General features: G+C 34.0%; 1 protein-coding gene across 6 annotated transcripts in view; it reads left to right on the top strand.

Moving 5' to 3' along the window:
• Positions 1 to 26,133, top strand: part of Lar (tyrosine-protein phosphatase Lar) — a 1,676,858-nt gene that overhangs the window by 1,484,569 nt on the left and 166,156 nt on the right. For 5 of the 6 annotated variants that reach the window (XM_072529515.1, XM_072529513.1, XM_072529514.1 and 2 more), the window contains exon 7: positions 17,466 to 17,741. In XM_072529515.1, the coding sequence (XP_072385616.1) occupies positions 17,466 to 17,741 (276 nt within the window). Of the gene's footprint in view, positions 1 to 17,465; positions 17,742 to 22,715; positions 23,005 to 26,133 lie in introns of those variants that run through there. The other variant, XM_072529516.1, reaches the window with a different exon arrangement.

Here is a 26,133-nt window from a genome sequence, read left to right as displayed (position 1 = left end):
CAAGGATTTGGACCACTCATCATCAGAGAGAGATATTTTTGTTTTCTGCAGTTTTTTTTTCTTTTATTGATAACACAATTTTTACACGTAATTTAGAAAGGATATAAATATTTTGATTAGGAGAGTTAGAATAGTTTGGGATTTTGAGTTTTCAATTAATATTGTTTGTACCATAAATTTTGATTGTTCACGTACGGAGAACAAAATTTTGAGAATCCTTATATGAGATTTGTTTATTGAAAACTTTTGAGTGTGAATTATTTCATTATTTTTATTTCAATATATAGTGTTAGATCATATGTGTTTTTTATTATTCCGGTATTCTCTGGACCTTACCTTTCACATGTAATAGCATAGATATTGAAGCACGAATTTAACCCTGAGATAAAAGAATTAAAAATTGTGATAGAGTCATAATCATATCATTTAAATAATTTTAATTAATCAAAAATTAATTAGCTAATTATTGCTTGGCGCACCAAGACTTTAAATATCACAATAATATATATATATATATATATATATATATATATATATATATATATATATATATATATATATATATATATTATTGTGATATTTAAAGTCTTGGTGCGCCAAGCAATAATTAGCTAATTAATTTTTGATTAATTAAAATTATTTAAATGATATGATTATGACTCTATCACAATTTTTAATTCTTTTATCTCAGGGTTAAATTCGTGCTTCAATATCTATGCTATTACATGTGAAAGGTAAGGTCCAGAGAATACCGGAATAATAAAAAACACATATGATCTAACACTATATATTGAAATAAAAATAATGAAATAATTCACACTCAATAAGTTTTCAATAAACAAATCTCATATAAGGATTCTCAAAATTTTGTTCTCCGTACGTGAACAATCAAAATTAATGGTACAAACAATATTCATTGAAAACTCAAAATCCCAAACTATTCTAACTCTCCTAATCAAAATATTTATATCCTTTCTAAATTACGTGTAAAAATTGTGTTATCAATAAAAGAAAAAAAATTGCAGAAAACAAAAATATCTCTCTCTGATGATGAGTGGTCCAAATCCTTGTTCCTTGTAGACTGTATTATCTCCTCTCAACCGCTCCCTATGTAATCAGCAATCTTACAACAGATTGTTGCAAGTATATCGTCCTTAATGATCTCCTTCAAAAGCAACAATCATTCAAATTATGATAGCCTTTCTCCTCTCGATAAACTGAATCTCTCGTTGGCCCGAGTAAAAAATTGACTCTTGGAATATCTTCTCTTTACGATAAACTGAATCTCTCGTTGGCCTGAACAGTGACTCTTGGAATATAAGTAGGAAAATATGACTTACAATATTTTGCTGCTTCAGCTTCTGTCAGATACACTAACTCCACAAAAACTCACTAACATTCAACACTACTACTTGCTACTTCTTGGGAACCACCAGAGAACAATCACTGTTCGTCTTACAGACTTGGAAAACCAACTGATTATCCTTTCTCTCTCCTCAATCTCGCTAAACTTTTTCCTACATACTTATCCCACCTTTTTCAATCTCCGCCAATCAAAACTCGTCACAATTCCCCCATTTTTTCATTTCGATAACAAACAAATTTTTACCTATAATTATAAAATTTCCTAAAACTTATTTACAAATAATATTTTCTATAATTCTTAAAACTAACAAAAACCTCTTTCTAAAATCTCTTCTATTTGTCTCTAATCACTGCATTAATGTGGTTCAATTGTCTTTGGATTTCACTTAAAATTATGCGGGTCACTCAAGTATAACAAAGAAATAATTTATGCAAAGCTTACATTTTGTTTAGTACAGGTAATCCAAGAATTTAATAACTTTCCTTCTTTGAAATGTTTGTTGGATATTATCCTACTTATCTGAATTATTTTAATGTTTTTGAACTTTGAAATATTTTTAAACAAACCAATATTTTTCTCGATTTTACATATCATAACAAATCCCCGCCATTTGATCTGCCGAAAACTCTTTGTTAAATTTTAAAAATGACAAAAGTTTTCTAGGATCAAATTATTTCACTATGTTATTAAAATCTATTCATGATATTGATAGATGTCGTGAATGTTAAAAATACCCCGTATATTTCCTGTCTCTATGTGCGCTAATTCATAACTATTTACCCCATTTTCCGTATTGACCCTATATGGACCTTCAAATATCGGCATCAATTTAGCACAAATCCCATTTTGTAAATTCGACACCCTCAGTGCCTTCACTAATACTTTATCTCCTTTCTGGAATTTGATCGGCCTTCTTCTTCGGGTTCTCTCTTGTCTTTGGAGATATTTCTCTCCACTTCGTCTCAATCTTCTTTGAACCAACTCGATCACTTCTTCGTATTGTCTGGGGGCGGTGTCTTCCCACGGTCTTGTAGGCATTGTTCCTTTCATTATATATAAAGGCGTCTCTTTGGTAACCGTATTTGGAGCACAATTCAAATAGGTCTCGATCTCAAACACTTTTCTGTCCCAATGTCGATGATGTTCTTCCGCGGCAATTCGTAGAAATTTTGTGACTTCTTGTATAAAACGCTCCGATGGGTTGCTCTGTGGATGACGGATGCTTATAAATTTTGTATCGATGCCCCTCTCTCTTAATTCCCTTTTAAAACGTTCGTTCCTAAAATATGTCGCATTGTCCAATAAAATATTGTCTGGTCTTCCCACCGTTTCTATAAAATTGTCTATCTTCCTAAGTATTTCAATTCCTTTTGTGGTTCTGCATGCGTACAATTTAACATATTTTGAGAAAAGATCCACCATAACTAATATGTGTTTATTCCTTTGAGTTGTTGGTATCAAATCGCTCAACATATCAATAGCAACAATATCCAGTTTCTTCCGAGCTACGACGTTTTTTGTGACGTTTTCATTTTTAAAGTTCCTACTTTTACACTTTTGGCATGTCACACAATTTCGAGTCATCTCTTTGGCTATTGTATAGTCCTGTCGACAAATGTAGTTCTCCCTGAATATAAGCCACACCTTTCTACTTCCAATATGTCCGTTGTCACAGTGTAACTTTAAAAAAACTTCTTTTGCCATTTGCTCCGTGATTACATAGAGTTCTTTACCATCGACCCTCTTAAAATATAGGTTATTTTCTTGTTCAGCCCTTTGCTTTTCTCTTTCATTCAATTCTTCCTGATTTTCCCTGATTTTGGCCAAAGAAAATAAGCCTGCTTCTTCTCTCATTATGTTCATGCCTACGTGGAGAGTTTTGTGATCCTCTTTGCGGAATTGTTCATCTCTCGTCAACGCATCAGCCAAAATATTGTCCGTTCCTTTGATATATTTAAATTCAAAATCATATTCTTGGAGTAAAAGAATGCCCCTATGAATTCTATTATTTACCAACCTATTTTTCATTATGTGTATCAACGCTGCATGGTCCGTTTCAATGGTGAATCTTGCCCCAAGTAGGTAAAAACGTAATTTGTTTACACAAAATAACACACTGGCAAACTCTAATTCAGTAACGCTGTATTTTCTCTCATACGTTTTGGTTACACGGGAAACAAAACATATTGGCACCTCTATATCGTCTTGTATCTGTGATAACACCCCTGCAAATTTTTTTATGGAAGCATCGGTCCTGAGAATGAAAGGTTGCTCATATCTTGGGTGATGCACTCTTACAGCTGTGGAAAACGCTCCTTTTAAATTTTTGAAAGCGATTTCTTGTTCCGTTCCCCATTTCCATCTGACATTTTTCTTAAGTAATGCTATTAGCGGTATTTCTTTTGTACTGAGGTCTGGTATCAGCTTTTTGAAATAGTTTACCATTCCTAAAAATCCCCGCAAAGTTTTTAAATTGGTTGGCCTAGGGTAGTTGTTTATGACTTCAATTCTATCTTCTGCAAGACTAATCCCTTTTGTGTCTAATTTGAATCCTAAATACAATACCTCTTTTTGGAAAAACTGACACTTTTGAATATTTAATTTTAATCCGGCTTGATCAAGTTCTTCGAGAACAGTATGAATATGTCGTAGATGGCTTGTTATATCCGGTGAGAAAATTAATAAATCATCTATGTAATGTACAACAAATTCTCCATGCCTATTTAAAATTGTGTGTAATGCGCGAACCAAAGCAGCGCATGCACTTTGTAGTCCAAATGGTACTACCCTAAATCGGTACACCACTCCGTCGATAGAAAAAGCGGTATAATTTCGACACTTTTCTGCCAAAGGTATTAACCAAAAACTGTGTTTCAAATCGATTTTGGAGAAAATGTGTGATCCTGTGATTCGTCCAAAAATGGCTTCTATGTTCAAAGGCGCTTCGTATTGCGCGATTGTGTGCGAATTAATGTTTCTTGCATCTAAACATAATCGCAAATCACCATTTGATTTTTTTACGCATACTATCGGGTTGATATATGGAGAGTCACATCTTTCGATCACCTTGTCTTTGATCATATTTTCAATTTCCTGTCCGACGCTTTGCCTGTATTTATACGGGATTGGATATGTTTTCGATTTAAAATTTTCTAAGTTTTTAACTTTAAAAGAATGTTCATAATTTTTAGCCACTCGGCTTTCTTCATTAATAAGATCTCCATAATTTTCTAAAATCTTCTCTATTTCCTTCTCCATGTTTTCTCCACATATTATTTTTCTTTCATCCTCAGTTTGTTCACATGTGTTCACTGTCTGTATTACTTCTTCACAAAATTCTGGATTCTCGTCCATAATTGCCATTTCTTCTCTGTCCTCTTCCGTTATTTCTTCTTCTATTTTTTCTTTATCTTTAATTTCTATCTGGTATTCCGAGCACCATGTTTCGGCTCCTTCCATTTTTCTGCTTATAACTTCCTTTTTTTCCTGCTTTCTTTTCGAACTCTTCTTCTTTTTTTTTATTCTCTTTTTCTCTTCGGATTGATTTTTTTCTTGAGCTTTCGATTTATCCTCTACCGTCATATTGATTTCTTTATGTTTTTCTTGTCCATTTATCCTTTCAGAAAATTTTCTCCTATCTGTTTCCTTTTCTTCTTCTATGTTGTCTGGTTCTGCTCTGATTTCCAGTTGATTTTCCGAAAAATTGATGGTGATATGTTTTTCACTCAATTCATCAATTCCCGCTATCATATCATGATTTAGATCTTCGATCACCACACATTGCATAATATAGAATTGGTCTCTCACTCTGATCCGTACTCCTAAACCTTCGTTTACTGTCGTCAATTTTTTATTATTTGCACCCACTAAAGCAACCCTCGGAATCTTATACACAAATCTGTCCATATTTAATTCTTTTACTAGTTTTTTATTGATTAACGAAATTTCCGATCCAGAATCAATCAGAATTTTAATCGCTTTATGTTTTATAAATGCATCTAAAAAAATTAGACTGGAATTAGAATTTTGTTTTTCGTTTCCCGCCAACTGTATAAACTCTCTCGGGTGACAAAATATACCGGAGAGTTTTTTACTTTTGTTTAGTGGATGCCTTATTGAAAATCCTGTCTGGATTCATTGAATACTTCTTCTTCCTCCTTTTCTATTTCCACATGATTCATCTCTCTTCTGTTTTGTCGTTGGAATCTCTGATTATTTCTATCGTCCCTTTGTTCGTTCGTATTCCTATTCGGAGGATTTTGTGCATCTCTATTCCTGTTGTGATTTTCATTTGTTCTATTTTGTGTATCATTCCGGTTATCGTAATTTTGTTGTCTATTGTAATTATTGTAATTTCTCGGCCTATATTCGTTTGTTGATCTGGGATGTCGGTTTCTCTGGTCATAATTTGATGAATACCTTCTTTCCGGTCCATTATATTGGTCATGTTGTCTTCTATTTCTCATTTCTTTTCTTTTCGCTTCTTTTAATTGAAGGAATTGGCACAAACTATCAATATCTTGATAGTTTCTCAAAATCACGTGATCTTCCAACGTTTTCTCAAAATGTCTGCTGATCATTTCTACCAGCTGTTCGGTAGAATATTTGTATTCTAGATATTTTGAGTTGTTATATATCTGCAAAGCATATCTTTCCTCAGATATTCCCATTTTTTCGTGATATTTTCCATTCTGTAGCTCTTGGTTGATTTCTCTCTGTTTATTTTTCCCCCAGAAATAGTTGAGAAATTTATTTTCAAAATCTGTCCAATTTTCAAACTCATCTTCCTTGCTTTCATACCATAACGCTGCTCCTTCTTTCAAATGGTTTCTAATTGTTTCTTTGCAATCGTCAAAATATCTAATATGTTGTAATTTGGTTTTCAAATTTTTGACAAACGGTACTGGGTGTGTTTTCCGAATATCCCCGCCAAATTGTATTTTCGCCTCGCTTGTTCCATGGATGATAACTTCTTTTCTCTCTACCCCTCTTAGTTCAATTTCTGCCATTTGTTTTTCATTTTGCTTTAATCTTCTTTCTACTTCCTTCCTGTCTTCTTGTAGCGCATTTTCAAATTTTATTTCTAATCCCTCCAAATTATCTTTAATTCTCATTTCTTGTTCTTTCATATTATTTTTAATTTCATTAATCTCTTCTATTTGTTGTATCAGTTCTTTCTTTATCCCCTCAACACATCCTTTAATTTCCTGTTCATAGTTTTCCAAACGCTGCTCTATATTTCTGTTATTTAGTTCTATTGTTTGTTTTGTTTCTTGTTGATTTCTATCCATTTTTAGTGATGTTTCTTCCATTGTTTGTTTTGTTTCATCCATTTTTTGTGACTGGAGTTGCATTAGTTGTAATATTTTATCTATTCCTGATAGTTCTTTTCTCTCCTCAAATATTGTCACATTTCCTTCATTATCCGATACTTCTTCCAAAATTGTTTCATCTTCTCTGTTATCCTCCTTCCTTTCCTGCATTTTACTTTGTCTCCTTGTGACAGACATGTTGTTACTTTTTGTTATTGTTTTTGTCCCCGCCAAATGTGAAATTTTACAACACTCTATATGTTTCAGAACACGACAATATTTCTCCCCAAATGTATTAAATTTTCACGACAAATATCAAATATGCAATCAGTAAAATTCAAATAATTCAAAATAAATATCAAATGTACGATTGGTAAAGAAAATAAAATCAAATAATTCAATAGCAGTAAATATCCACTAACTACGATCAATCAATAAATCAAATTTATATTCCCTGGAAAAATTATCAAAATACTTTCAAATTCAAATTCCCTCAATGTTATATGTTTTTATCTCTGGATCACCTGTACTTATTCCAGATCTCTTTCCCTTCCTTCAAATGTAAAGCTGCGATATTTTCAAGCCCCACGTTTTGGAAGCCAGTTATTGTGATATTTAAAGTCTTGGTGCGCCAAGCAATAATTAGCTAATTAATTTTTTTGATTAATTAAAATTATTTAAATGATATGATTATGACTCTATCACAATTTTTAATTCTTTTATCTCAGGGTTAAATTCGTGCTTCAATATCTATGCTATTACATGTGAAAGGTAAGGTCCAGAGAATACCGGAATAATAAAAAACACATATGATCTAACACTATATATTGAAATAAAAATAATGAAATAATTCACACTCAATAAGTTTTCAATAAACAAATCTCATATAAGGATTCTCAAAATTTTGTTCTCCGTACGTGAACAATCAAAATTAATGGTACAAACAATATTAATTGAAAACTCAAAATCCCAAACTATTCTAACTCTCCTAATCAAAATATTTATATCCTTTCTAAATTACGTGTAAAAATTGTGTTATCAATAAAAGAAAAAAAATTGCAGAAAACAAAAATATCTCTCTCTGATGATGAGTGGTCCAAATCCTTGTTCCTTGTAGATTGTATTATCTCCTCTCAACCGCTCCCTATGTAATCAGCAATCTTACAACAGATTGTTGCAAGTATATCGTCCTTAATGATCTCCTTCAAAAGCAACAATCATTCAAATTATGATAGCCTTTCTCCTCTCGATAAACTGAATCTCTCGTTGGCCCGAGTGAAAAATTGACTCTTGGAATATCTTCTCTTTACGATAAACTGAATCTCTCGTTGGCCTGAACAGTGACTCTTGGAATATAAGTAGGAAAATATGACTTACAATATTTTGCTGCTTCAGCTTCTGTCAGATACACTAACTCCACAAAAACTCACTAACATTCAACACTACTGCTTGCTACTTCTTGGGAACCACCAGAGAACAATCACTGTTCGTCTTACAGACTTGGAAAACCAACTGATTATCCTTTCTCTCTCCTCAATCTCGCTAAACTTTTTACAGGAATCCTCGAAATTAAATTCATGTTTCAACGTTAATGCATGTTCTGTCAGTGCGCATGCATTTATTTTTTTGGTTTTTATATCACTACGATGTGAGATCACCCTACTGTGAAAATTACGAGATGATTCTTCTATGTATATTTTGTTGCAATTGGTACACGGTATAGAATAAACAACATTCGATGACTCCTGTATTGTGAAAGAATCTTTTGTTTTTGTGTATAACTTCGATACCGTTTTCACATTTTTGTTGTAATTTTTAAACCACTAACATTTTACGGAGTTAGAGAACATCATAATTATTTCATCTCACATTAAACAGCTAAATTAAGACTCAATCTGAAACTGGTTGTATCCCGAGAACCCAGTACCTCCCCCTAAACCACTAACATTTTTGAAGATGTTCATTAGCTTCGGTGTCAAAACTGGAATGTAGGGTAGGCAACCATAAGTTATTTTAGATGGTATCACTGATATGTTGTGTGTCAATGTCAATTGTCGGACCTCATTGTTATGAAAATTTTGGTTGTCAGAAAAATGCGAAGGAAAAAGAGAACCGAAAATGAGTTTATTTAACAGCCCTATAGGATAGGAGTTCTCTTGTAATATAGATCTCATCTTTTTTAGTCCCTTGTCTCTGAACTCGATGTGTGACAAGTTGATAACCCTAGTTTTCAGGGCCAAACCCAAATTTGTTTTCATCTTAGATGGATGTTGAGAATGAAAGTTTATAAAACGGTTACTAAAACAAGGTTTACGATACCACTCCGTCCTTAGCATACCATCATTGCCACGATGGATTAGCATGTCTAAAAAAGGAATCATATTAACAGCCTCTCTCTCAACCGTAAACTTTAGGTGTTCACATTGGGCGTTAAAGGTATTTAAAACATCAGTTACTTTGTTTTCAGGGACAGATAAAATCAAATCATCTACATATCGTTTAATAAAAGGTATGTGAAAAGGTATCTTTTCTTTACACGTTTTTTTATCTTTATTTGCTTCATCAGAGTGACTAATTGAGATTAGTTTTCATGGTGTTTAGAAAATGGAATAAACAACTTATCTGACTCCTACAAATAATGGCGAAAACTATCCAAAAAATTGTTTTAAAAAACGTTTTTTCACAAAACACACATTTAAAAACACTTAAAAACACATATTTAAAAACATTTAAATAAAATTATCTTATAAAATAATTACGGAACATGTAGTGATTATGACATAGGAAATTATCATGTATTAGCTGCTTTAATCATTGAAAAATCATCACAAAATGTAAGAAAAGGATAACACAATAGATCGTGGATACCACAGTGTGCCTTTCCCCCTAACAGTACGTGCAATTTAGAGTATTTTACTTAAAAATAGGTACATTACAATTTTTGTGAATAGCTTGTTTCAATAGCCAAAATTGTCCAGCAATATTTTATACCAGTAAATTTGTTTGATGATTTAAAATTTGGTGGCGTTTTGGATATTTCTTCTTAAAATGGTTGCATTGGTTATAATATTAATAAATATTATTGTATACTTATTTGATTTATACTTTCTTAATAACCTACCCAATTTTGTGCGTAGCTATCTCCTCTGCTGTATCATGTATACTAATGAAGTTTAACTTAACTTAAATTACCGATAAATTTGCAATTTCCCACTTTTACGTGAACTATCCTAGACATCCAGAACGAACATCTTTATATTTCTCCACCATTGGCCACGGTCGAACAAATAAATTTGAAATTTCATGAAGATTGCCGATTCCCAGATGAGATATTAATTTTTGCTTTGGGTTAACTCATACATTTTTGAACGGCGAGTGGCAACAGAACGCGAGCAGTGGAATTCCATTTGGTATATTACATACACGTACATTCCGTTAATTTATTATTAATGTAAAAATGGTAAAAACATTTCTTTTTGTTATTTTAAGCAGCAATAAACACTGTATCATCCGAAAAGCGGGTGTTTACGGCGCCAAAATAAATAAAAGATGTATAATGGTTTATTTTTTGCGATTTTATGTTTTATTACAGATATAAACCGATTTCATAATTATATTAATAACAATACATTATTTATATTAGACAATGCGTATCACGAGTGGAGAGACAAGTTTCCAGAAGAATTAAAAATCTGAATTACCATAAATAAGATTGTAGGTGCAATTATTGCAGAAAGTTAACTGATTTTAGAAATAAAGAAAACATTTTTATTCTTGACAACGCACGTTATATGTGGAGAGATAGGTTTCTGAAAGAGTGAACCACTGAATTATACTATAAACACGGAGAAGCAGTGATATATAGCGTAATTATGTAAAATTTTGAATACTTTAAGTCAGATATGGGCAAACTATGAGGGCCACATAAAATAAAAACATTCTTAAAGCGGGCCGAAAAAAAATTAATAAAACACGTTTTTATTAGTAATAAACTGTAAAAAATTGTAAAAAACATTGAAAAATTTACATAATTAGATTATCTTTAGCAGAGTATTAAGGTGTGTGTGGCCGATGGAACAGAGCTTCTAACAGTTGTCCATAATCTGGCAGAAACTGGGATAAGCTGATTCGCAGGTCATTAAGCTAAGTGCTGCTCAGTCAATCGGTTTCTAGTGCCGTTTTTGCGAAGCTTCATAGTAGAAAACACCTGTTCTCAGATGTAGAAAGATGCAAACATCGCAATTATCTTCTGAGCTTAAAATTGTAGGTTTGAGAAATTTCATTTTGACAGGGCCTTATAGAACTCAGTTTTAGAAACATTGAAAAATAGTTGCTTCAATTCAGTGTTGCATTGCAACTTAAAAAGATTAAGCTATAATTCTGGTTTTACTGATTCACAGTCCACATTAAACGGCAGGAGCTCTACTTAAAAAACTGTCAGATCAGCAAAATATTTTTAAAAAACAAAGTGGTTCTCAAAAGCAAGCTACACGTGCCAGTTACGTTGTGACATATTATAATATTGCAAAAAGTATAAAGTATTGTCTAATGGTGAGTTTATAAAAACGTGTATGCTCCAAGTATGTGAAGTATTGTGTCCTGAGAAAAAGAAAAACTTTGAGATAGTAAATTTGTTCCGAAAAACGATTACTTTTAGGATTGAAGTAATATATAGGCAGCTTGTCTCACAACTGAAGTCAAATATAACAGAGTTTAAATTCTATTGTTTTGCGTTGGATGAAAGTACACAGACATAAGTGACACGGCCCAATTACCTATATTTATAAGAGGTATTGATGAAAACTTTTGTGTTACTAAAGAATTAGCTTGTATGCGTCCAATGAAGGGAACGACAAAAGGATCAGATATTTCGAAGAATTAAAAAAAACTATCACATCTTTTAAAGTACCTCTGAGCAATATTTGTAACATTACTACTGATGGAGCACCAAATATCTTCTCTTCTTCTTTTTTTGTGTAGACATGACTCTCTCTGTTTTTGAATGTGCCTCCAGTAATTTGTCGTTTCATCGTTTTCGTGGTCTTCCTACTGATCGTCTTCCTATTGGGGAACCGTCTCTTGCCGTCTACACTACTCTATTTGTTGTCATTCGGCTTATATTTTATATGATCGTTCTATTCTACTCTTCTATTTCTTACCCAGTTCTGAATGTTCTCCACCTTGCATCTACGTCGTATATGTGTACTTCTAGCTCTGTCTATAGTGTCTTACCATCAATGTTTCAAGGTTTTCAAGGTATCAAGGACAAAAACATCCTTTTTGTCCTCTCTGTGTCAGGTTGTGTTTCTGCCACGGATGACATTATTGGTCTAATGACTGTTTGTAAATTCTGTTTCATTAAGGCAGCCTGCAACTCTCTTTGTTCTATTCACTTGATCTTCGACTTCAGTTTATAGCTTTCCGTAGCTAGATAATGTGATGCCTAGATATTTCAACTCCATCACTTATTTTATTATTTGACCTTCCAGCTTCAATTTACATCTTAGTAAATTTGCTGTTGTTGCCATACATTTTGTCTTTTTTGGGGAAATTAACATGTTAATGTTCTGGCGGTTATATTAAATTGTTGCAGCATACGTTTTAAATCAACTTCACTTTGAGAGAGTAGTATTGCGTCGTCTGCATAGCAGATTATTTTAAGTTGTTTTTCTCCCATTTGTTATCCTTTTTTAGTTCTTACTTTTTTTATTATTTCATCCATAATCAGGTTGAACAATAGAGGACTCAGTGAATTTCCCTGTCTTATCCCATTGTCAGCTTCAACAGGGTCGGTTAGTTCTTCGTCTCATAATCATCATTATCATCCAGCCTTCATTTATCACGTCCACTGCTGCATATATGCCTCCCTTAAACTCTTCCATTCTTTGCGATTTTGTGCTCTTTGTTGCCAATTTTTGGGGCCTGATGTCGTCAGCCCAACGTGTAGGCGGTCTTCCTCTACTACGTTTGTCTGCTCTTTGCCTCCAATATGTAATTTTGCTCGTCCATCGTGAGTCATGCATTCTCGTTATGTGGCCAGCCCAATTCCATTTTAGTTCCGCTATGCGTTTCACAACATCAGCAATACTTGTCCTTCTTCGTAGATCTTCGTTTTTAATTCGGTCCCGCAACGTCACTCTCAGCATATACCGTTCCATTTGTCTCTGTGCTACTCTCAATTTTAAAGCCGTAGTCTTGGTTAGAGTGATAGTTTTGTCCCATAGGTCATGACCGGTAATATGCATTGGTCAAATACTTTTCTTTTGATGCTTATTACTATGTTGGCCCTAAGTGTGTCTCGCAATTTTCCAAAGACTTCTTCTTCTTAACATGCCATACACCAAAGTGCGTAGGCGACTATCTCATTACTAGAATTCTATTCTTGGCAGCGTGACACAGCTCGCCTGTATTGCGTATTCCTGTCCATTCTTTAATATTCCTTAACCAGGATAATTGTTTGCGGCCGGCTCCACTCCTACCTTCAATCTTCTCTTGTAGGATTAACTGTGGTAATTCATATTTTGCTCCTCTCAATATGTGCCCGAGATAACCAATCTTGCGTTTTTTAATTAATTCAAAGAGTTCTCTTTCCACGCCGCCTCTCTTAAGGACGTCATCGTTTCGAACTCTATCCACCCAAGGTATGCGCATCATTCTTCTCAATGACCACATTTCAAATGCTTCAAGTTTGTTGATAGATGTTTTTTTCAAAGTCCACGTTTCCATGCCATAAAGCAAGATGGACCATATGTAGCACTTGACCATTCTGTAGCGTATTTCGAAATTTAGGTTTTGATTACATAGGAGCGGTCTGAATTTCACAAAAGCTTGTCTTGCCATTTGTATTCGGGTTTTTATCTCTTGTTGTGGATCTGATTGGTCATTGATTGTGGTGCCAAGGTATTTAAAAGTTTTCACGCGTTTTATGCGATCGTCACCTATGCATATTATCGGGTTTTCTGGAGTGTTTCTGCTAATGACCATATATTTCGTTTTCAAAATGTTGATTTTGAGGCCATATTTTTCACCTATGCTATTCACCCTATCAAGTAATAACTGCTGATCTTCCAAATTATCAGTTATAATCACTGTGTCGTCCGCATAGCGTAGGTTGCTAATTGGTATGCCGTTCACCTTAATGCCTAATTCCGTGTCTTCTAATTCTTCCGCAAATATATTTTCAACATATAAATTAAAAAGCATCGAAGAGAGTATGCAGCCTTGGCGGACACCTTTCCGGATTTCAAATTCATCCGTATATTGGTCTTGATCAATCCTCACCTTTGCCATTTGGTTCCAGTATAGATTCTGAATAATTCGGATCTCCTTCTGGTCAATGTTGGCCCTATGTAGTAGTTCCATCATAATATCATGTTTATCATTGTCAAATGCCTTCTCGTAGTCGATGAAGGTGAGGTAGACATCTTTTCGTTGATCTAAATAGTTTTGTATTAAGGTGTTCAAACATAAAATTGCCTCTCTTGTTCCTAGTCCTCCCTTAAAACCGAATTGTGTTGACCCGCTAAGTTCTTCTAGTATCTTGTACATTCTTGAGTAGGGAAGAGTTTCAGCAAGTGACTCATTAAACTGATTAAGCGGGGTTCATTGCATTTTGTGGCATTAGCTGTTTTTGGGATCATCACAAAGGATGACTGCAGCCATTCTCGCGGAATGTAACCACCATTATTGATGGCCCTGATAAGTTTTCGGAAGGAAGTTTGCGCGTTGGTTGTATTGGTCTTTCGTCATTAAAAAGTCTTTCTGCGTATTCTTTCCACGCCATTGCTATCTCCTCTTCTGACTCTATGTATTCCAAAGACTGCCCACGCTAAAGTAATTGGTCTTTGGATTTCGCATGTTTGGTTACCCCTTCTGATTCTTATTTCATGACCCAAATAAGTATATTTCTCCACCAGTTCTACCACTTTGTCTCGAATAGTTAAATGGGTATTGGGGACCGACCACATTTGTCATAAACTTAGTTTTGGTCAAGTTCATTCTGAGGCCCACCTTCGAACATGCAAAGTGAAATTCATATAACATATCTATGGCTTCTTCTAAACTATCTGTAAATAAAATTCTTTTTCTACTTTTACCTTAATTGTGTTGTTTTCGTAGATATTTTCGAACGTTTTAATTTATCTCTCTTGCGTACAATAAGTGGATAACGTCCTTTAATTTGACCAGGTCAAATGCCTTCTTATGATACACGAAACATAGATATGCCGGTTTGTTGTATTCTAATGATTTCTCTTGCACTTGCTCCATTAGGTATAAATACAGCGTCGCGTTGGTGCATGATCTTCCCGACCTAAAAGTTCTTGTTGTTCTTCTGCTAGTGTTATAATTTCATTCAGTTTATTTGTTATCACTTTGGTTGTTAATTTTAGTGTTTTGTTTAATAAACGAATTCCTCTGTGATTTTCCGGGTCCGATTTGACTCCTTTTTTGAAGAGAGGCATTAGGATGCATGATCTCCATTCTTAAGGAATTCTCTTTTGTTCTATTATTTTTTGGATTAGTTTTAATAGTTACTTTATGAATTCGTTCGGTATTCTGTCCTCTCCTGATGATTTTCTATTTTTTAATTTCCTTAGTGCTTCCTTTACCTCTTAACCTTCAATATTTATTTCTGTATTTGTCGCCACCTTTAGCAAATAGGGATCGAAAGTAGTCTACCCATGTTTCCTTCTGAATGTGTTCCGTTTTTATTAGTTCGTTCATCGCTGACTTTGGAGAATTCTTCATATTTCTTTTTGTGTTCCGTAGAAGTCGTGTTTCATCTGTTTTAAGAAGCTCTGCCAGTTTTCCTAAAAAATATTTAAGTTGTTATTTTAACAATAAACATGTCACAAAATCCTACATATAAAGAAAAACTATAAAAACAGTTTTCACAAAAAATTATCCACGCATACAGCCGCCGAGATGGATGTCATGCCTACATGACTGTTTGGGCACGTTTGGGTGATCGAAATAGAAAATAAACAGAACTGAGCACGAGAAGAAAAGGTAAAACTAGAATGCTAGCGCTTGATACATTCTGAACTTAGCCGAATAACACACGCATTATATTCAACATCGCCTGTCACCATGAGATAGTGGTAAGGGGACTGTGGCGATGGAAGAACGCAGAATTCGAACAAGCAACAGGGAAAAACATTTAAAATACAGTCCTATGTTGCGTAATTTTTGAGGCTACTATCTCGCGGGCTTGACAGAATAGCCCAAAGGGCCCGCAATACTTGGCCCGCACGTCGTACTTTGCTCATGTCTGCTCTAAGTACTTCGAGCTTTCGAGTTTATTTAAAGTTTTTTCAAAATACACTTCTTCTTAGTGTGTCGTATCTTATCGACTTTGGTATTCATAAGCGATATTTGGATTTTATCTATCAGCCTTCTGAAAAGTATTGTGCCCAATTTTACCCAGTATCATAAGCTGATGCAATGTTTGGTATTATGCAACATATTATGTCCGAAATATTCTAATTTTTTAAGGTGTGTATAATTTCTGTTTTTTATTTAAGAGGTAGAATAGTTCAAACAAGGAATTTCATAAGATTAAAGAAAGGAAACAACAAAACACACTGAAATCTATCTTTTCTATACTAAATACTAATATAACTAATAATACTAAAAGAAGAAGTCGGCAATTTGAATATACCAATAATAACGAATAACTTAGGCCATGTTATAAGAGGCCAAAGATACTCATTATTGCAGCTTATTATTCAAGGCAAAATTCGAGGAAAGCAAAATGTGGGAAGACGAAGAATATCGTGGCTTAAGAACTTGAGATAATGGTTTGAATGCAGTAGTGCAGAACTATTTAGAGCGGCAGTCAACAGGTCCGCATAGCCATGATAATTTCCATATATATATATATATATATATATATATATATATATATATATATATATATATATATATATATATATATATATATATATATATATATATATATATATTAATATATATATATATATATATATATATATATATACCCGGTATTTAGGCGTTCCACGCCCTTCCGGTAGGGATCTATGGTGGAGTATCACCTAGCCGCAAGCCCTTATCTCTTGCCGTACTGCTCCACCATAGGCCGATCAAATACCAGCATATTCTAGACTAAGCCGCAGATTCATTTTAGAATTTTAAACTACTGCGTTAGCCTTTTTGGTTTCTGTTCACCGAGCCGGGGATTTGAACTGACATCTCTCGCATTGAAGCGAAGGAGAAGCCAGCCGCCCAGCCCGCTTGGCTATCCGATCGACTTGTGATGATGATGATAATTTCCAACCTTCCCAAAACTCATACAATCAAGTGGAAGGCTAGCCTAATACATGCAGGACACACTACGTCGAAGCAATATAGATTGGTGATCATACATGGTTGTGGGAAAATATGTTTCATATCGAATCCCTATTTAATTTTTAAATCATAAATTGAAATCATAAACTCGGAAAATTACGAAAAGGTGAAGTCCTCATAATTACCTTTATTATAAAGGTCTGTCTTTATCTATCGAGTGGCTTCCGCCAAATAAGGTGGTTGACTAAGATCACTTTTTCTCTCTGAACATTAGATACTAATAGCACCGGCTAAAATATTTTATTCGTCCAAAATGCGTAACTACTCGTAATACATTATTTATTAAAGTATTTTTATTTCATGAAACAGAAACAAATATAGAAAGGTAATTGATGTATCTGCATTTTTGCGATATTACTATAGCCCTTATTTTTTCATATGCCTGTAGCTTAAAATAATCTTATTAAACTTTGTTTCAGTTCGGCGAGTTCCACCTCAATTTTCAATTCCTCCCCCAACAATGAGCGAAGTCAAATTGGGTGATGACCTCAATTTGACTTGTGTGGCTGTAGGTTCCCCGATGCCATTTGTAAAATGGCGCAAAGGGCTAACACAAGAACTTACTCCTGAAGATAAACTGCCCGTGGGAAAAAATACTCTTGAACTCACCAATATTCAGGAGTCAGCCAATTATACGTGCATCGCGGCCAGTGCTTTGGGAGTCATCGAAGCCTTGGCACAGGTTAAAGTCCAATGTAAGTATAATTTTTGATACTTATGTTATAATACTATAGAGGGGAAACGTCGAAAAAACGGGTTAACTGCCTAAAACAGTTTACCCCCTTTTGTTCCAATATCACTTGCTCCATCTATAAGACGTTAATGAAATTATATTGTAAGAGCATGTTTACGGCCTCTGTCATAAAGCAGATATCATTATAGTAGTTAGTCGATTGTTTTGAACAGTACATGTGTGTTTTTAGTTAACTAAGTTATAATATCGGCCGAAAAATAATCCATGGTAAGTATTACTAAACTAATTTATTATTAAATAACTATATTTCCAACTAGCAGTGAATGTGTTTTAGAAAATATCTTGTGATTATGTTAAAAAATAAATACTTGTAATAATTTAAACAGGTCATAATCTCAAAATCTGCTCTTTGGGCAAAATAGGGTACCAATAGGTAGGGTAAAAATGGTACCCCGTTTTACCATATCTATTGGTAGTCCGTTTTATGTTTTATTGTTTATGACGTATTAGTGCATTATAAAACTAATATCTTATTTTACGCTAGTTTCCAAAAATGTGTTAGGTTTTCAGGTTTTGTTTCAGATGGTATTTACCTACGAAAGGAAAACTAATCGTCAAAAGTGGTCAACAGAGAGCATGCAACAGGTTGTAAATGATGTAGTAGCTGGTGAGATGGGTTACTACCGAGCATCAATTACATTTGCTGTTCCTCAGGCAACTTTAGAGCGGCATGTGAAAAAACAACGAGATAATGCAAATTATTCTGTTCCAAACGTTTTAGACGCTAAAAGGCCTGATTTCACTCCCGAACAACAAGTAGGACTTGTTGCTTATCTTAAAAATATAGAAGCAAGCTTTGACCTTTTTGAAATTGCTGATAAAAATAATATTGAGCACCCCTTTAACAAAAACCATAAAATGGCTGGACAGGGGTGGTTGCAAGGATTTTTAAATGGGCACAAAGAGTTGTCAATCAGAAAGTCCGAGGCTACGTCAGGTGCCCGTGCGATGGGATTTAACAAAGTGGTTGTTCAACAATTCTTTAAACTGTTGGAAGAAACTGTCCAGAAGTATAAATTAACAGCAGAAAAACATTTCAACGTAACGAAGCAGGAGTTACGATCAATCCAAAGGGGGTTTCTTAAATCAAAGCTTCAAAAGGAAAGTGCTAAGTTGGCGCGCTTGCATCCGCCGAGAGGGGTGAAACTGGAGAAATTTGTTTCTCTGCCTCAGGAGCATATGCCTCTCCCATGCTAATATTTAACCGAAAGCAAATGCAGCAGGGGTTTTTGGATGGCCTTGTGCCTGATGGATTGGTTGAGCTTAATGAAAAAGGGTTAGATTAGATTAGATTATGTGAGGTCGTTAAGGCCATGCGGCCTCACCGCACTTCGACCTATAGAGATCTTTTGTGCATACCTTAATCTAGTTAAACTCTAAATGCCAATACTTCTGATGAGGTTGATTAGCTTCCTAGGTGACTTGTTTCCTATGCCAGAGGACGCCAGACTGACCTCTCCTAAGAATTTTAGTCGTTTGCTTTTGCGTTTTCTTTTTCATTGTAACAGAAACGACAGTTCTCACCATCTGATTTGCCCATCTTCTTGAGATGATATCTCAGAGGGCAGTGACCAGTGAGAAGGCCAGTGAGTATTTTGATATCTTTTTTACTCATTTCGAGAAGGCGGTTTGTTTCAGTAGGCGACACTTTTATGGGCCTTTTTGCTTGCCTTTGTCCTGGTGTGTTAGACCAATATGATCTTAGTTGATTAAGTTCCCAGGTACGAAGTTCCTCTCTGATGTGGCTTTTCGATAGTCCACAGAAGGGTTCCGGACCCTGGAGTGGGGTATTAGCTCCTTCTTTTGCCAGGCTGTCAGCTTCCTTATTTCCTGTAATTCCCTTGTGACCTGGCACCCACATCACAGTTACATTGTTGCGTTCCGCCAGCTTCTTGAGAGATTGTTTACAGTCCCAAACCAACTTTGACTCACATGTAAATTGCTTTAGAGCCTTTAAGGCGGCTTGGCTGTCTGATAAAATAAAGACTTTTGCCCTACGGGTGTCTCGGTTGAGACATTCTTGGACACTTATGTCTATAGCATGTATTTCTGCCTAGAAGATAGTTGGGGCGTTTCCAAGAGATTCAGATAGCCTGAAATTGGGCCCAGTAACTCCCACTCCTGCCCTTTCATCTATCTTAGATCCATCCGTATACCATACGAGTGAACCTTCTTCCACTTTTGGTTCAATTTCTTCACCCATTTGGAGGTTTTTTATGACCACTTCAAAGGGTGTTTCAAAGTCGAATTTGACTGGCATAGCATCTGTCGGCATGTCCTTAGAATCCAATGTAATTTCTTCTAAGATTTTCAGGTGGCCAACTAGATCTTCAGGTTTCATTATTTGTGTCTGTCGCAGTTTTAAGGCGGCAGTTACTGTCTACCTCCTTATGCAGAACTGCAAGGGGGGAAGGTTCAGCATCGCCTCTAGAGCTGCAGAGGGATATGTTGACATTGCCCCTGTGATTCCCAGACAAGCTAGCCTCTGCATTTTTTGCAGCTTGGCGTTAGCTGTTGTTTTGGCCACCATACGAATGATGCGTATGTGACCATGGGCCTTATTATTTTTTTATATGACTAGAGAGTAAGTAGGCCCCAAGTCTTTCCAAACGTTTGCGGCAGGTCCAACTTGCCACCAAAGCTCTGGATAACATTTTTTCAATATGACTATTCCAGGTGAGTTTTTGATCTAGGGTTACCTCCAGATATTTTACTTCCTTGGAATAGTCTAATGTGATGCCATTCATAGTTGGAGCCTGTAAATTGTATTTACGTCTCCTTGTGAAAGGTATTAAAGTCGTTTTACTGGGGTTGACACTCAAGCCCTCTTTCGAGCACCAACTTTTAATTTCGTTAAGAGCAGTTTGCACGAGACTAGATATAGTCTGGTCATGCTTGCCCCTAATTGTAACAACTAGGTCATCTGCGTAACCTTGGGTTGCAGAATCATGCAACTTATTGAGAAGGTCATCCATAACCAAAGACCACAGTAGAGGCGATAATACTCCCCCTTGAGGGCAGTCCTTTACCGTTGTCACAGTCACAGATTATTCTCCAATACCAGCAGTGATGATTCTCGTTTTTAGCATTGACTGAATCCATTGTATTAGTGAAACTTCAATACTCCTCTCTACTAGTGCTCTTTTTATGGATTCAAATAAGGTATTATCGAATGCTCCCTTTATGTCAATGACAGCGCAAAGAGTTATTTCTTTTGCCACTATTGTCCTTTCAATTCTTTCGACTAGCGAATTCAGAGCATTTAGTTTTAAGTCGGTAGTTACTGATTTGCCGGTCTGGTAGGCAAACTGATGTTTGTGAAGTGGTTTCCTCGCTAATGTTTCGCTTCTTATGTAGTAATCTACTAGTTTCTTCATTTTTTTTTAGGAAAAAGGAGGTCAGGTATATAGGACGATAAGACTTCGCTTTGTCAGTAGGACGTTTCTCCGCCTTTGGTATAAATACCACCTTTGCGTCCCTCCAAGTTTTTGGAATGTGATCTAACACAAGGCTTGCTATGAAAAGCCGCTGTAGTTGCGGCTGTATTTGCATGAAGCCTTTTTGGAGTAAAGCAGGAAATATTCCATCCTTACTAGGGAATTTAAAAGGTTTAACGCTTTTAACGGTCACTTCTATTTTATTTTGTGTAAAGATTTTTTCCGCTAGTTGCCTGCTGGATCTATGAAAAAGGGTTAATAGATAAGACATTGTTTTTTTCATGGTTTAAGAAGTTTGTCAAGTATTCTAGAGCTTCAACGGATTCCACCTTATTTTACGCATCAGCTGAAGGTCTTATATGTTGCATTTATAAAGCCTAAGTGCATATTATGATGACGAAGTAAAGAAATAGCTTAGAACACATCCTTTATTCAGTGCCGCATATTTAAGAGCAGCTACAATCCCTACTGTGATAAATGGTTTTAAAGCAACCGCCATGTATCTTATGGATATGGCCGTTTTTTCTAAAGCAGATTTTTTGCCATCATCTACAACTGATATAGAAATTGACTCCAGTAGACCTGAAAATCAAATAGATCCTGTTGTACATTCCATTAGAGGGAAACTTCACAGAGAGATGTGAGAGTTGTTCCTGTTACAGTCTCATAAATTTATGTGCATTAATTCCATACCCATTTTACCCTATACGACGAACATAACGGGGTAATTTACATTATTTTCTGTTTTTTCATATAATAAAAAAAACTTTTACTTTTTTGACTTTAAGCTATATTGATAAATAGTTAATAGTATAATAATAATATTTGACTTATTTCAAGACCTTAAAAGTTGCAGATTTATTTTAAATTCTAATTTAAACCTTAAGTACCCTATTTTGCCCGCGTTTCCCCTAAAAGTATTAAAGTTATTTGTGGAACGTAAGATCAGTTAACGTTTTATTCCCATCTCTTACCTACAACTCTTTGTCACAGTGACAATGTAACTGTTTATTGTCTATTATTATTTGACTGTTATAATAAGATGATAAAAAAATAACCTAAGACTAGAATCGTTGATTGAAATTTTCAATCAACGCTACAATGCAATATGTATATTTCAATTTAAAACAATATTACAACAATAAGTTAAAATTAAATATATGAATTTTGTACAAAACTATACCTAACGTTCTTGTGATCAGTAACTCTTGTCATAAATTTAATTTAAGAACACATTTACAATTTTTTTATAAAATATATTATTTTATATCGCTTTTTTATTTTAATTATTACCAGGAATTTTTAATTTAAAAAAAAAATACAAACATAATTCATTGAATTATAATATTTATTTGTGTTAAAATTTGTTGTTGCCATCTCTATACGAATAATCGATTTAATCGATTGTTGGTGACAACACCCTTCTCATATCGATCTAAAAACCGATTGTTAATACTCGTGGTAAATCGAGAGCCTATGTTTATTTTTTTGTTAATAACGATAAGTAAGTCAACTTGTTGACATCACTTTCAGGACCAAATTTTACAATATGACTGAATTTGATAAAGAAAACGGTGTAAAAAGGTTACTTAGAGTGAAATTATGCATTTATTTTCACTGAAAGTCCGTCTTATAAGTGATAAACTTCCCAGTGATGTACGTTTAAAGTGTCGTTTATATGTGAAAAGTGTGTGCAGAAATCTCCAAGAATTAACATCATGATGTTAATTTTTATATTTATAACATTACCAGTGATTTTTGCAGAAAGTAAGATTGTTTAATATAACTGGAATAGCGAAAATTTTTTATATTGATATGATTGAATTGTTTTGTTGTGATCGAGATAAAATTATCTGTCCTTTAAGTTACATCCCGAGATCATTGACTTCGCAAGATATTAAAAATAGAAAACTTTTAAAAGGATTAGATCTTACACAAATTACGCAAGAAAGGAGAATTTTATAACCTGAACGGTTTTTCTGGTTCATTTTAAAAATATTTATATATGCTTTTAGCAGTACCAACTATGATTCTTTTTATTATACCAGTTTCCACTCTTTTCACACCTACACACATTCTTGATAACTATAAGGTACAATTAATGTCATTGTTTAAGGCTATAATCTGAAATTTATGTGTTTCAAACATATTTGAGGCAATAAATTTATGTAAATTAGTTTCTATGTGGTACAGATTCCCATGAAGAGAAAACATTCTTTGTATATTATGTACACACCATTTCTAGGTGATAGAAGTGTGTTGTGGTGTTAGGAAAACCCAAAAATGGAATATTATATTTGTAATATAATATATTGTTACCCTAAATAATTACTAAATTGGCATAAGGTGTGGATTATACAGTCTATTCAAAAATTGACAACATCATATTAAAAGGCAAAAGATATTTTCTGTAAAATTGTCCAGATTTAGTTGTAAATACATTTAATAACTATATGATTTATAAGCTTGGTAGAGTTTAAATACTTACATGATATATAATATATGAGCACACCTGGCATGGATCTTTAAACTTCCTATTGCATAATGAAAACTTTTTCAATGTGAGCTGAGAAATTTAAGCACAATAGACCATAATGATAATGGACTGGCAAATTCAAAGGCTTTAAGATTTTCTAATTTACAGGTTTTTGTATATTCCTTATCAAAAAATACGTATTGGCTCATTTTTTATTTATTTTCAAACAAGAAATACTAATACTTGGTAATTAGCAATCTGCAATAATACAATATGCAGGATGTACAAAAATCTAGGTCCTAAAGTAAACCAATTATTCTGGAGTACATACCTCTATTGAACCATATTTTCTGGACTACATAGCTCTATTGAACCAAACTTACTTTACCAAATATGCACATAAAAAGATTCGATCCCTTTTAAGTTACATAATGCAAATCAAATTTTTCCATTATCCAGTGAATTGTTTTACTCCAAAATTGTTGTGTTTGTTACTATTAAATTATTGTGGTATCATTAGTTTGATACATTGTTTTGAAATGACTTGAATTGTCAACAAAAAAAACATCTAGAATGCACTGCCCCAATTTAGAGCAATTAATTTGATTAATGATTAAATATTTTTGCAGCATGTTAACTTTAAGTAATAACTCACATTCTGCGAAACCCCCTCCTGTGCATACCAAAGAAGCTATTGCTACTGATACGTGTAGCATTGAGGAAGACCCCAATAAGTCTCTTTTCCATCATGCACAACAATTAGATCTGTGTCCACCCATTTTATTGAAGATTTTATAATAAGATCTTGATTTGTGAGCATACAGAATCCAACTTGTGTAATTAGAGTAGAGATTGCTATTGATTAACTTTCACAAGAAAATGTTGTCCTCCAATGAAGCACATGTTTGTCTGAATGGCTCTATCATTAAGCAACCATCATATTTTGCTGGAATATTGAAGATAGTCCTCAAGTACTTGTTGACATGTGTTATCTAGAAAAGCTGACTGTTTGATGTGCTTCATAAGCTATTGGAATCATTTTTTGGTCTTGACCTCTATTAAACCATGATGAATTATTTTTTGTTTCTGAATTCAATGGGCTTGGTGTGAAGTAGCAGTGGTTTCAACAAAATGGCACAAAGTGTCAAATGAAGCATACCACAATCAATTTATTGAAGAAAACAATTGGGAATGCATTATTTCGTATGTTGTTACTGATATAGGACCACAAATACTGAAATGAGCTATGAACAATTTGGACCTCTCAATTGGATTACAGTCAGGCCATATGAAAGTCATAAGAAACTTATAGTTTTAATATAAAAAATTACACATCTACAAAAACAAAATTAGGCAATAACTTGCACCTACTTCTTGACCACCCAGAGATCCAGATCCTAACTTTATTGACTTTTGTTCCTGGATTTTCCTGATTTGCTTCCTGTATTTTTTTATATTTGAGTATTTAATTTTAGCATTGTATTGAGAGTTTTAAAGATTATAAGACTAACCAAGCCTTTCCGATTTTTTTGCAATAACACAGCTGATTTAGTTAAAAAAAAACACACACACAATCGTTTATATGTAGTCAACGAGGAATTATAAAAAGGAAAAGATGACATTAGTGGCAAGTTAGGCAAAAATTATCCAGTATATACTATGCTACTCCATCATTATACAAATATAAAATAAAATATAAATAATCAAATGTGTAGATAGCAAAAGAAGCCTTTACATGAGAAAAAAGTCATGTAAAGAGTAAATTCTCTTTAATACATCAGGACTGAGGCAAACCAAAATATTTAAAAAATTATGTTTTTTGTCTTCTCACAGGCAAAAAAGTTATTCAATTAGTAACAGGTATTCATACTGGAAACAGTCTTTTGATATACAACCTTAATAAGATGAGCAAATTAATAAATAAACAACAAAAGGTAGACAACATGGCAATAGATAGATACTCATCAAATTGATAATGAGAATGAGTTATTGTTTCTGAAATTGTGATACTTATAGCTTAACTTTCTAAAAAGTGTTAATTTTGGAATATATAGTAGACAATGCCGAACTCTAGCTAAAAATCACCTGTTAAGTAAAACCATCCCAATTCAGCAATGTGTCTGGTGTGTATTCTTGGTGAACAGATCTTTAAATGTATGATCTACAACATATATAAATAATAAAGCAATAACATAAACATAAGTATGAATAATGTATAGTTAAAAGGAAAAATGTATAATAAGTATAAATAAAATACTGTTATAAAGGTCAATAAATAGACAATATAATATATGATAAATTAATAACAGAAAAAAAATCAGTCTTGCAACTCCCCATCCTGGCTGCTCTTTATAGCCTCTTCGTTTGGTTTCTTCTTCTTTGGGTGCCGTGTCTGTATTCAGACGTTGGCCGTCATCATG

This window comes from Diabrotica undecimpunctata, chromosome 4 (assembly GCF_040954645.1).
Source record: "Diabrotica undecimpunctata isolate CICGRU chromosome 4, icDiaUnde3, whole genome shotgun sequence".
Taxonomy (NCBI): Eukaryota; Metazoa; Arthropoda; class Insecta; order Coleoptera; family Chrysomelidae; genus Diabrotica; species Diabrotica undecimpunctata.
This window is presented reverse-complemented; position numbering and strand designations above follow the sequence as displayed.